The sequence below is a fragment of the Aptenodytes forsteri genome, unplaced genomic scaffold (assembly GCF_000699145.1).
Source record: "Aptenodytes forsteri isolate BGI_AS27 unplaced genomic scaffold, ASM69914v1 Scaffold654, whole genome shotgun sequence".
Taxonomy (NCBI): Eukaryota; Metazoa; Chordata; class Aves; order Sphenisciformes; family Spheniscidae; genus Aptenodytes; species Aptenodytes forsteri.
In genome coordinates, this window is record NW_008794464.1 from 18233 (window position 1) to 29512 (window position 11280).

The following is an 11280-nucleotide window of genomic DNA, read 5'->3' on the forward strand; positions in this document are numbered from 1 at the left end:
CCTGGGATGGAGCCATCAGTGGCTGGAAGGTCACCACGGCTTTAACGCCTGGCAACAACCGGGCAATAAAAGAGTAATTTGACGACTAAAGGACAGAGCCGGTTTGATTTACTCCTCGCAGCGACGGGAGGCAGCTGGCGGTGTCGCTCAGCAGCGTGCAGCAGTCCCCCCGCCGGGACACTTGAACGTTTATCAGGCCGGCGTTGCTGGCAGCTCTGAGGCTGGAGGTTTTGCTGCTTCGGGCTGTCAAACACTTGCAGGAAGTCGCTGGCCCTGTGCTACTGCTTCAGGGGGATGAAGGAGAAGAGGAGGGAGCGGGCGATGTCCTCTGAGCAGCTGTGCGCGACACACCGTGACTTGGGGGGACAGGAGTGCCTCTGCTTTGTCACGGCGGGCTGCGCGCTGCACTTTGGAGGGGGGAATAGCAGGGCAGCCCTACCCCCCTCAAACCCTGGCCAAGCCCGCGGTACCTGGCTGTGAGCTATCGCAGCAGCCGCTTATCAGCGAGCGGCGTGGTGCGAGGCATCGCCGGGAGCAGGCACCGGTGCCGCGGAGCAGGTTTGTACAGAACAGGAACACCTGGGCAGGGTCGCTTTAATTGTAGGTCAGTGGATGTTATTTAACCTACTTTAAAACATCAAATTAAATCTCAAGCAGAGCGGCAAAGGGCAGCGCACTTTCACACGGGTTATTTGGCGGGGAGGGAATGGCGTTACAGTTCTCCTGGGGCGGTTCCTGCCCGGCTGCTGGGGCGGGGTGGAAGGGACGTACAGAACCACGGCGAGGTTTGCCTCCTGCGCGAGAACCGTAGGGTTGGTTTCTTGTGGATCGCTATGCCCCTCTTCCCTGCCCGGCGAAAGACAGGCGAGGCGGCTGCGAGCCTGCTGCCTGGCTGTGCTCGATACCGGCCGCCGCCTGACGCGGAAGCGGGGCCCCCCCTCCGCAGCACTCGCTGCGTCTGGTGTGCCTGCTGCAGACCTGCTCGGGAGGGTTACGCTGTCAGCATCGGACCTAAAGCTCGTACTTTGGGAAGTGAAATGGAAGTTGTGAGGGGTGTGTGTGTGGGGGGGCTCTGGGACACCTCCCACGGGGCCTCCTCCCGGGCAGAGAGCACCCAGGGCTCGGCACAGCTCTCTTGAAAGGCTCCAGTCGTGTAATTTCTAGTGTATCCGTCGGACGCCTTTTGGTCCATCCGCACTGGCCCAGGATTTGTACCTCTGGGCCAAGAATTCTATTTAATTGATTAATTTAATTAGGAGATGCTGCAGAAGACATGGCAGATGAAATCGGCTGAGGCCGATGGCGCTGGAGGGAGCGGGCAGCAGGAAGAGGGGGATGTTCCCGTCCTCCCTCTGGAAGGAGGGGGGGGTGTCTCTGACTTGCTGGGGTCTCAAACGTGCTGCTTTAGGACCGAACTTCCCCCTTGGGATCAGTTTGTCCGTTCCTGCATCTCCTCCCTGGCCTATGCTGGTCCCCGCTCCTCGTGCGGTCGGTGCTCAGCCTCTCCTTCCCCTCTGGAGGCAGGGAGCGCCTCCCAACTGCCCTTGGCAGGGGCTCTCTGGGTGGCGTGCCGTCAGTCGGCCTCTTCCCTCTGTTTGCCTCAACTCTTGCTCGTGGCCGCAGCTCAGCGTGGCTTTTGGGGCTGTATAAAAGCCTGCAAAGTATAAACTGTTTCTTGCAATTAGGTGAATCTGTCTGTAAAACCTCTGACCCCCACTTTTCCTCCCATCCTCGCGGCTGGGAAGGCTCCAAGGGAACTGCACCTCCTTGGGAAAGGAGCTCTCTCCTCTTCCAGCACTGACGGAGGAGAGAGAGAAAGGAGAGGCATGAGGACGGGGATGCCGGGGTAGGATGCGGCAGTCCCTGGAGCCGGCGGTGCCTCTGGTACACGGTGGCACGCACACTCCTAGTTGGACCCCAACCTGTGTGACCGTCGCGGTGAGCAGGGGCTGCGTTTGCAGCGAGGCCTTTGAGAGAGCTGGAGAGGCCGCGAGTCCAGCCCTCCCGCCGCGGTGCGGGTCAGCGAGGTGAGCGCGGCCCTGGCACGGCGCCGGCCCCTCTGCGCTGGCTCGGCGGCGGGTCGGAGTCCAGGGGTGCAGGCGGGGTGGGGAAGGCGTCCTTCTTCTGGGAGAGGGCAGGGGACGAGGGGCCGCAGGGTGGCTCTGAGTCTGCGGAGGGGAGGAGAAGCCAGGCTGGGGAGCGATGGGCTTCTCCTGCTATGACTAGTGGCAAAAAGCCCGTCTCGGATCCAGATGTGACTCAGTTTGCCTGAGGTTCCCTGGTTTCTCTTATGTGCTGCCAGAGACAAGTCTCGACAGCTCTTCTAGCGATGGGTGTGCTTTGCATCCCAACCTGGAGAGGGAACTTGATGAGTTCTCCAGGACCTGCGTGGCCACGATGGCGAGCAGCCTCCCTCTTCCTCCCCTGCGGAGCCGGAGCCCACGCTCCCTGGCTGCTCCCGGTGTCGAGGCAGGGTCTGCGGCCCCGTGCTCTCCGTCTGGGAGAGCAAAAGGCAGGAACACGTCGGTGCTTCTGATAACGAGGTTTCCCCTCAGGGATCGGCAGCCACCTTTGCTCCCTGGGCTGCAGAGGACCATGTTCCCTCCCGCAGGGTGGGGTTGATCTCGAGGAGGTGACTCCCCTGTGTTTGGGGCTGCGAGCACGGATGCCGGCGGGCGGTTTGGTTCGAGTAACGTATGGTCTGTGTATCGCGAGGATTCCTGCTTCCCTCCGTGGCGTGGTGGGGTCCCTGGGTGTGGAGAGAGCTGGGAGGGCGGCAGGCAGTGGGCTGCCGTGCTTGGGAGCGCCGGGGGTGGGGTTGATCTCGAGGAGGCGACTCCCCTGTGTTTGGGGCTGCGAGCACGGATGCCGGCGGGCGGTTTGGTTCGAGTAACGTATGGTCTGTGTATCGCGAGGATTCCTGCTTCCCTCCGTGGCGTGGTGGGGTCCCTGGGTGTGGAGAGAGCTGGGAGGGCGGCAGGCAGTGGGCTGCCGTGCTTGGGAGCGCCGGGGAGGAGACCCCCGGCATCGTGCTTGTGACCCGGGAGTGCGCAACCTGAGGCTACCCTCGTAAGGTGCGGGTCCTCGTGGGCCCTGGGGAGGGTGTTCTGCTTGCCCCGGCCCGTGAAATCCCAGCCCGGGGTGGCTTTGCATCCCTGGCCGGTTGTTCAGGGTGTAAAGTTCGCTCCGTGCAGAGCAGCCCCTGGCAGCTTGCCTGTCCAGTTGCACGCGGCTGGCAAGACCTGATAAGGGCAGAGGTTGTAAGCTGGCCCCGAGGCGCCACACCAGCTTCTCCGATCAGTTCTCCTTTCTGAAGGCTGAAGTTCAATCTTTCATCCACCTGTGGAGTCTGGCTGGCAGGTTGGCTCTCAGAGTAATCAGGCTCCTGCCTTAGGGTTCGCAGCCGCCCGAAATGGAGGCTGGGTTTGGAGGGCGCGCTGCAGCGAGCCGTCTGCTCCATCTGCAGCTGAACACGCGGCCCCCGGAGCAGAGCTGGACTGACGGAGGGGATCGATGTCCCCAGGCAGGTCTCCTCCGTTTGATCCATTGGCATCATCGGTCGCCCTTTTAAAGCTGTGGCTGTGTCCTCCTCAGTGCCAAGGTGTCTGGAGTCTGCTGGTGCTCCCTTAGCTAAAGGGTTGGTCGTTCTCACAGCTGGGGACCTGCCGGCCGCTGTCCTGCCTCCCGGGAGCTCTGCTTCTCCCTCCTGGGAAGGGCTCGGTGCCCAGACAGCGCGGGAGATGGTGGGAGAGGTATCCCCTTACCCCTGGAAGGCCAGTCCTTCTCTCTCTGCCTGCCCCAGAGCTTTTCCTCCGCGCCAGCCTTCACTGAGGCAGCTCAGTCTTTCCCCTGCCTTGCCAGGGTCTGTCTTTCGAGGATCTGGGCTGCATGTTTGGCTCAGCCTTGCTGTTGGCATTTCCCTTGTGCAGGGATGGCTGGCATGCAGTGGGTCTCCCTGGCTCCCCTCCATCCCTTTCAAGCAAAGATTTGGGCTGGGCTTTGCCTTCTTGAAGAGAGGAGCTCCTTGCTTGGGGTTTCTGGAAGGGCTTTTCCTACCTTTAGGGCTCATCTGAGACCCCCTGCCTCCGGCAGTCTCTCCGCTGCCCCTCTTATCTCTGCAGCTTGGCAGGGAGCAGAGCTGGGGAGGTTCCCCTTGAGTTGGGGTGCTCGGCTCTGCCCTTCCTTGGGGCGAAGTGACGTTATGAGTGGCCACCTTCCCCTTGGCACCGTCTGTGTTCGGTGCTCAGGGCAGGAGAGGAGAGAAACACCCCTCCAAAGGGGCTGCCACGCCACGAGGGCAGAGAGCAGCCCTGGCGATGAAGAGAGATGGGGGCTAGTGAAGCCACCCGTCTCCTTGAAACCACACCGCCAGCAAGGCCCCCGGCCCTGGAAGCTGTGGGGAGTGGGCGGTTTGCCCCTTACCCAGCTCTCCTTTGGCTCCTGGGCGAGTACCTGGGGGCTGCCAGCGTCCTGCCGGCTCCCTGCCTTGCCAGCCTGCCCCGCTGTAAATACCAGTTTCCCCTCTGCGAGACTGAGAGACTTTCTCGCCTTCGTTTTCTGCAAACCACTTAAACCACTTGAACATTTCTTGCTGGTGCTGTTCTGGTGGGTGGCCGGGGGCAGCCCCGGCAGCAGCTCGGTGCTGGGGGTGGGTGGGACAAGCCCTCTCCCCGGGCACAGCCCGCCCGTCGGAGGGGAAGGGGAGGCTGGGCTAGGTGTGAGCTCCTTGCTCCTGGCGTGGCTTCCAGTCCCGTGGCAGCTCCCGGCGATGCCGGTCGTGCTGGGCTCGACGCGGCTAGCGTGCTCTTCCCTTGCTGAGGTCTTGGTCTCGCGATGTCACGTACGTCCTGTACCTCCCCGGAGCTGCGCTCTGAGGGTTTCGGGGTGCAGATTGGAGAGGTCTCCTCCTCGCCAGCCCATCCCAGCTGCACTGGCGCTGCCTGCTCTGCGGAGGATCCACCTGGCTGGCTTCCAAAGGAGACGGCAGGGCCGGCTGTCTCGGGAAGAAGAGCCGGCACGGCCAGTGCTGTGCGGGTTGTGAAGGAGCCGCTCCCCGCCCCGGAGGAGAGCTCTTGGTGAAACGCCGGGAGATGCTGTCCCAGATACGTGGAGGTGGGGAGGCATCGCCCAAGGTGCCCAGGAGGGCGAGGCTCCCACCCCAGCGAGGTGCTCGGGGGCTCCTGAGCGGCATGGAGGGGGCGTGGAAGAGGTTTTGGAGAAGACAGTTTGCAGGTGCAGCTCTGGTCTGGTGGGCCGGGCCGGGGCCTGGAGGTGCTGCTGAGGGTGGAGGCGCTGGGCCCCGCTTCGGGAAAGGAGGAGGAGGAGTGTGATGGTTGGCAGAGCAGGGCTTGGCTCCCGGCGCGCTCCTGCTAGCCGGGTGTCTTGTAAAGTCGAGAGGGTTTGCCCTCTCTTGCCCTCGTCCGCTGTGCCTGGACGGGGACTGCGGAGGGCAGGTCCCGCTGCTGCTTCCCACCCTCTCTGGGCGCAGGGAAAGGCCGGGGCATGGAGCCGTGCCCGCTGCCTGGGTGTGCCCTGCCTGCCTCTCCCTCCTCCACTGCCAGGTAGGTGCCAAGGCAGGTGTGCCTGCTCCTCCAGCCCGGACCTGTCTTATCTCCTGCCCGCCACTTGCCTGGAGGCAGCCCTCCGCCTGGCACCGTCCCCTGTCCCCTCACACGCAGGGCCCTGCCAGCCCTGGACTGGGCTGAACTGGGGTCAGAGCCCTAGACCAAGGGTTCGTTCCCAGCTGGAGCCTCGCTGGGGCTCCCAGGGCTGCCGTGACAAGGACGGGGTCTGCCTTGCCAGTGGTGGGACCCGTCCCCTGGCTGAGTCACAGCGGGTGGTGGCGATGGAGGGGACGGGACCAGTGCCTGCCCCTTCACCTCTACCTGCTTGGGGGCTGTGGGGGATTACAGCACTGGCACCATATGTCGCCCTGCCCGCAGAGCCCTGCGCTCTGCCCCTCTCTGCTCCCACTGCCTAAATCCTTCTGCGCTTATCGCTGCGGGGGGAAGAGAGGGACAGATGCTGTCCTAGATCTGCAGGATTAAACTCCCAGCAGCAAAGCAGATTAGGGTATTACACTGGCGCCTCTGAGGGGGAAGCCCGCTGTCCTGAGCCCGTGCCCTCCCGGGACGTGGGGGACGGTGGAGATTCCCTTGCTGTGCTCCCCCGGGGCCCCTCAGTCAGGCCTGCGGGCAGGCTGGCGCAGCGATGGGGTCCCCACGTGCCACTGGAGTTGTCTCTAGGCTGGGCTCCAGCTCCGGGATGTGAGGAGCAGGAGCGGCTCTGGAGGCACTGGAGCTGCTGCTGGTTTTGCATCCCCTCGCGGGGTCCCCTCTGCCCCCCGTGCTCGCTGGCGTGACACGTGGAGGGTGACACTCGGGTGCCTTGTGGCCGGATCCCTCCCGAGTGCTCCCCGTGCCGTCGGCCTGGCTCACCCCATTCTCGCCACCGCCTGCAGTCGCTCCCTGTGGCAGCGAGGTCCTGCGCTGGCAGCACCCGTGGGGCTGTGGGCGCAAGAGGCGAGCGGCGTTTTTGCTCTCTGATGATTTACCGGAGCGCTTCCCACACCAGCCCCCCATGGGTGCTCCCCCGGGGCTGGGGGCTAGGCTGGTCTGTGGAGGGTGGCTGAACACGCCCTAGGTCAAGCTGGCCTGGGTGCAGCTCCAGTTTAGGTGCGGAGGGCAGTGGGTGAGAGTGAAAGTAAGAGTTGATGGCAGGGAACCTCCGCAGCTGCCTGCCTGGGCAGGAGCCTGGAAATACCGCCCAAGAGCGGGGAACATGGACTTCCCGGCCAGGCCACCACCGAGCATGGCCAGAATGGCTTACAGGGATGGCTGTGGGGCTCGGAGGGGGTGGTTAGCGCCCGCTCGGCCCTCGCTCGCTCCGAGGGCATCGTCGGAGCTCAGTGACACCTGCCTGGGGCTCTGCGGGAGCGGGGCCAGCGGGGAGGCGATGCGAGGGGCAGCGGGAAGCACTGCAGGAGTGACCCGTGGGACAGGGCCTGGGTGTCTCACTGCTTTTGTGCCTGTAGGTGCCCGGGGCTCAGCCTGTACATCTCCCCAGTCATTCCAATCTACAATGCCGTCGTCTTCCTCTTTGTGCTGGCCAACTTCAGCATGGCCACCTTCATGGACCCAGGCATATTCCCGCGAGGTGAGTCTGGCTCTGCTTGGGAAGTGTCTCAGCTAGAGCTACCTCCTTCCACCCTTCCTTTGAGGTAAAAAGGATTACCTGATCCTAAAAGGCTTGAGGAGAGCCCTCCTTGCCCTGCCCGGGTGGGATCGGGTGGTGACACACGCTACGGGGACGGTAGCTCTGGGTTCAGCACCCAGCCTGTGGGACCAGGTGGGGGAGGCGGTGTAAATCCTGGCACCCCGTATTGGGTACCTGGGGCTCAGGCAGGCGTCGTGGTTTTGGGGCAGGGCCTGGGAGAGCCCCCCCCCTCCTCTACCTGTATTTGGGGGTCCCTGGCTGGTCCCTGCGCCAGGTGAGACGGGCCTGGTGACAGAGGAGGGCGATGCTGGGCATCTCCAGTTCGGGAGGGCAGGAGGCCGGCGCAGCCGTGGCGTCGCCTTCCCCCACGCCCTGACGCGTGGCCGTGCTGGGGTTTTCCCGTCAGCTGAGGAGGACGAGGACAAGGAGGATGACTTCCGAGCTCCGCTCTACAAGACAGTGGAGATCAAGGGCATTCAGGTCCGCATGAAATGGTGTGCGACCTGCCGCTTCTACCGGCCGCCGCGCTGCTCCCACTGCAGCGTCTGCGACAACTGTGTGGAGGTGAGGAACTGCCGGGTCTCGATGCCTCTTCGTTGCCACGTAGAGTTTAACGCATAGCGCAGGCAGGAAGCCCTGGCAGCCGAGCCCTTCACTGTGTCTTCTCCCCACCGACAGGAGTTTGACCATCACTGCCCCTGGGTCAACAACTGCATCGGGCGGCGCAACTACCGTTACTTCTTCCTCTTCTTGCTCTCGCTCACCACGCACATCATGGGGGTGTTTGGCTTCGGCCTGCTCTACGTCCTCTACCAGGTGGAGGAGCTCTCCGGCGTCCGCATGGCGGTCACGTATCCTCTGCGAGGCTGCAGGAGCGCGGCCGAGGGGGGAGGACGTTGGTGGGGCTGGGGGCAGCGTGCTGTGGCTCTTCCTTAGCTATCTGCTGACAGTATGGTGGTGATGTGCGTGGCCGGCTTATTCTTCATTCCCGTCGCTGGCCTTACGGGGTTCCACGTGGTGCTCGTGGCGAGGGGCCGTACTACCAACGAACAGGTATGCCTGTGGGGCTGGTGCAGGGCTGCTAGCCCCTCTCAGGCCACATCTGGTTGCGTTTTGGGGCTCCCCGGGACAAGACAGACATGGACAGGCTGGGTTGAGGCAAGGGAAGGCCGCTGAGCTGGTTGGGGGCTAGAGCACAAGATGTCTGTGAGGGGAGGCTGAGAGCACCTCATCTGCGCAGCCTGGAGGCAGGGGATCTTTACTGCTGCTGTTAGGGGTGGCTGCAGGGAGGATGGAGCCGGGCAGGCTGCTCTTGGGAGGGCAAGAGGCGACGGGCACAACTTTAAACGAGGCAACTTGCAGTCAGACGTTAGGGAAAGGCTTTTCCCCTTTGAGGGTAGTTCAACAATGGAACGGGGACCTGGGAAAGGGGGAGTATCTCCAAGTATCTCTGTCCTTGGAGATTGTCACGAGTGAGCTGGACAAACCCCGAGCATCCTGACCTGGTTGGCTGGACCAGAGACCTCCCGAGGTCCCTGCCCGCCCCAGTACGCTGCGATGCTCCTCATCCCGCAGGTAACGGGCAAGTTCCGCGGTGGTGTCAATCCCTTCACCAACGGTTGCTGTAAGAACGTCAGCCGGGTCCTCTGCAGCTCCCCGGCCCCCAGGTGAGCCTGGCACAGCACGGCGGTGCCCCCCACCCCCCCTCCCCAGCCCTGCAACGCCCGGGCAAACTGCCCCATCCCGAGCCCCAGGCCTTGACCTTCCTCCCACCCCTCTCCCTAGGTACCTCGGGCGCCCGAAGGCCGAGCAGACGGTGCTGGTGAGACCCCCCTTCTTGCGGCCCGAGGTGTCAGACGGTCAGATCACTGTCAAGATCATGGACAACGGTATCCAGACAGAGCTGAAGAGGACAAAGGTGAGGAAGGTGGGGATTAGCGGTCCCTGCGTTGGGGCCCTCCGTGGAGCCCAGGGGTGCAAGCCTGCATCCGTGAGTAAAGAACCGAGTGAGCCTTGTCACGTGCCCCATCTCCCTCCGTGTCGTCTTGTTCTGTGTCCCCACGGGACGGAAACCATGTCCCTCCCATGCGGCAGCGACCACATGAGGCTTTGCACCCTCCATTGCCCTTCCCCGTCCTGTCCTTCCCCCTCGCAGCATCCTTTGGAGGTCCCCCTTCCTCAGCACTTCCCAGCACCTGAGGCACATGCCGCCTTCAAGCGCTCAGTATGTTGCATGGCCCGGGAGGCAGCGAGAGCCCCCTTAATGCCGCTGCCCGCTCCCTGCCTGCCGAGGGGAGGGCCGGGGTCTTGGCAGCCCTCTGATCCTCCCTCTGCGCTTTGTCTCTGCAGTCCAAAGGAAGCCTGGAGGTGACGGAGAGCCAGTCTGCTGACGCTGAACCGCCCCCCCCACCTAAGCCAGACCTCAGCCGCTACACGGGCCTGAGGACACACTTAACCCTGGCCACCAACGAGGGTAAGGAAGGCATGCAGGGTCCCAGGCAGCCGCTGGGAGGGGAGCCCAGGGCTGCACCAGGCAGACCAGGAGCCAGGGCCGTAGGCGGAACAGGCTGCAGGGCAGACCCGAAGCACATCAGCACCACCGCGTTGTGGGGCAGGACATGCCCACGTTTCCGGGCTGGTATATGTGGCCCCTTGCACTTGGAGAAGCCTGCGGGATGCTTACAGCCAGCTCTGCTCCGTCGGAGAGGAGCAGGAGGCTGAGCCGAGACAGCGCGGTGCTTGTCCAGAGCCGCTGTGAGCTGCGGTGGCCTGCGACGGGCAGGCTCGCAGGCTGCCGTGCTGCAGGCAGGCGCAGGAGCGTCGCCTGGATGAAGGAGGCGAAGGAGCGGCAGGCCTGGCTTGGCGGCAGAGAGCACGTTTGTGGCAGCCTGCATGACTCGCTTTCCCCGCTTCCCTGAGCGCCGGCGAAGCAGTGCTCGGAGCTGCCTGCGTGGGCTTGGCGAGAGAGGTGGGATGTGAAGGGCAGACCTTGGAAGCAGCCGCTTCCCGCAGCGGGCCGGAGGCCTCTGCAGTTCTCCCTGTCCCCCCGGCCAGGCGCAGCACTGCCTGGCCTGACTGCCTGGAGAGGGGCTGCGGCACGTCCGTCAGTGGGGTGACCAGCCAGCAGGTCTGTGGAGTGCCCGGGCACCCACTGACGCCTCCATGCAGTGCACACCCCGCCCACCCCAGGGTGTCACCCAGCCGGGGCCGCTGCAGGGGCATGGAAGTGCCACCCCCCAAACGCATTGCCATGGGGACACGTTTTCCATTCCGCTCCGTTTCATCCACCCCTGGTGCGCCTCTCCTCGAGCCCATCCCTCTCTGCACCTCCACCTCCCTGGTCTGTCCGCCCCAGGCTCAGAGCCGGTTCTCAGGAAGGGAGGGCACGGCTCCGCACAGCGTTCCTTCCCCTGCACAGCCCCCGGGAGCCGCCGCGTGTCTGAGCGTCTTTCTCTCTTCCCCCGCCTGCAGACAGCAGCTTGCTAGGCAAGGACAGCCCCCCAACTCCCACCATGTACAAGTACCGGCCCGGCTACAGCAGCAGCAGCAGCTCGGCAGCCTTGCCCCACTCCACCAGCGCCAAGGTAAGGCCGTGCCCGGCGAGGGGGGAACCCAGCCTCGAGGGGACACCGCCACGTTCCTGGTCGGGGGAGAGTTTGGGGGGAGTGTCGGGAGCTTCGCAGGGACCCCCTCTTTCTGCGGGTGACTGCTGTGTCTCTGCCCCTCAGCTGAGCCGAGTGAACAGCCTGAAGGAGCCCAACTCCATCTGCGAGAGCAGCCGCAAGCCCAGCTACCGCTCGGAGCCGAGCCTGGAGCCCGAGAGCTTCCGCTCGCCCACCTTCGGCAAGAGCTTTCACTTCGACCCGCTCTCCAGCGGCTCCCGCTCCTCCCGCCTCAAGTCGGCCCAGGGCACGGGCTTTGAGATGGGCCACCTCCAGTCCATCCGCTCGGAGGGCACCACCTCCACCTCCTACAAGAGCCTGGTGAACCAGACGCGCAACGGCAGCCTGTCGTACGACAGCCTGCTCACGCCGTCTGACAGCCCCGACTTCGAGTCGGGGGGGG

At 64.2% G+C, this 11280-nt stretch overlaps 1 protein-coding gene across 1 annotated transcript in view; it reads left to right on the plus strand.

Moving 5' to 3' along the window:
• ZDHHC5 (zinc finger DHHC-type containing 5) overlaps positions 1 to 11276 on the plus strand; it is a gene marked incomplete at its 3' end in the record, with an annotated part of 16033 nt that extends 4757 nt beyond the window's left edge. Inside the window, exons 3-12 of the mRNA XM_019475021.1 lie at positions 7034 to 7155; positions 7622 to 7779; positions 7894 to 8066; positions 8166 to 8268; positions 8791 to 8882; positions 9001 to 9133; positions 9371 to 9439; positions 9565 to 9688; positions 10687 to 10799; positions 10944 to 11276. Coding sequence (XP_019330566.1) covers positions 7034 to 7155; positions 7622 to 7779; positions 7894 to 8066; positions 8166 to 8268; positions 8791 to 8882; positions 9001 to 9133; positions 9371 to 9439; positions 9565 to 9688; positions 10687 to 10799; positions 10944 to 11276 — 1420 coding nt within the window. The remainder of the gene's footprint in view (positions 1 to 7033; positions 7156 to 7621; positions 7780 to 7893; positions 8067 to 8165; positions 8269 to 8790; positions 8883 to 9000; positions 9134 to 9370; positions 9440 to 9564; positions 9689 to 10686; positions 10800 to 10943) is intronic.
• Between the last annotated feature and the right edge of the window lie 4 nt (positions 11277 to 11280).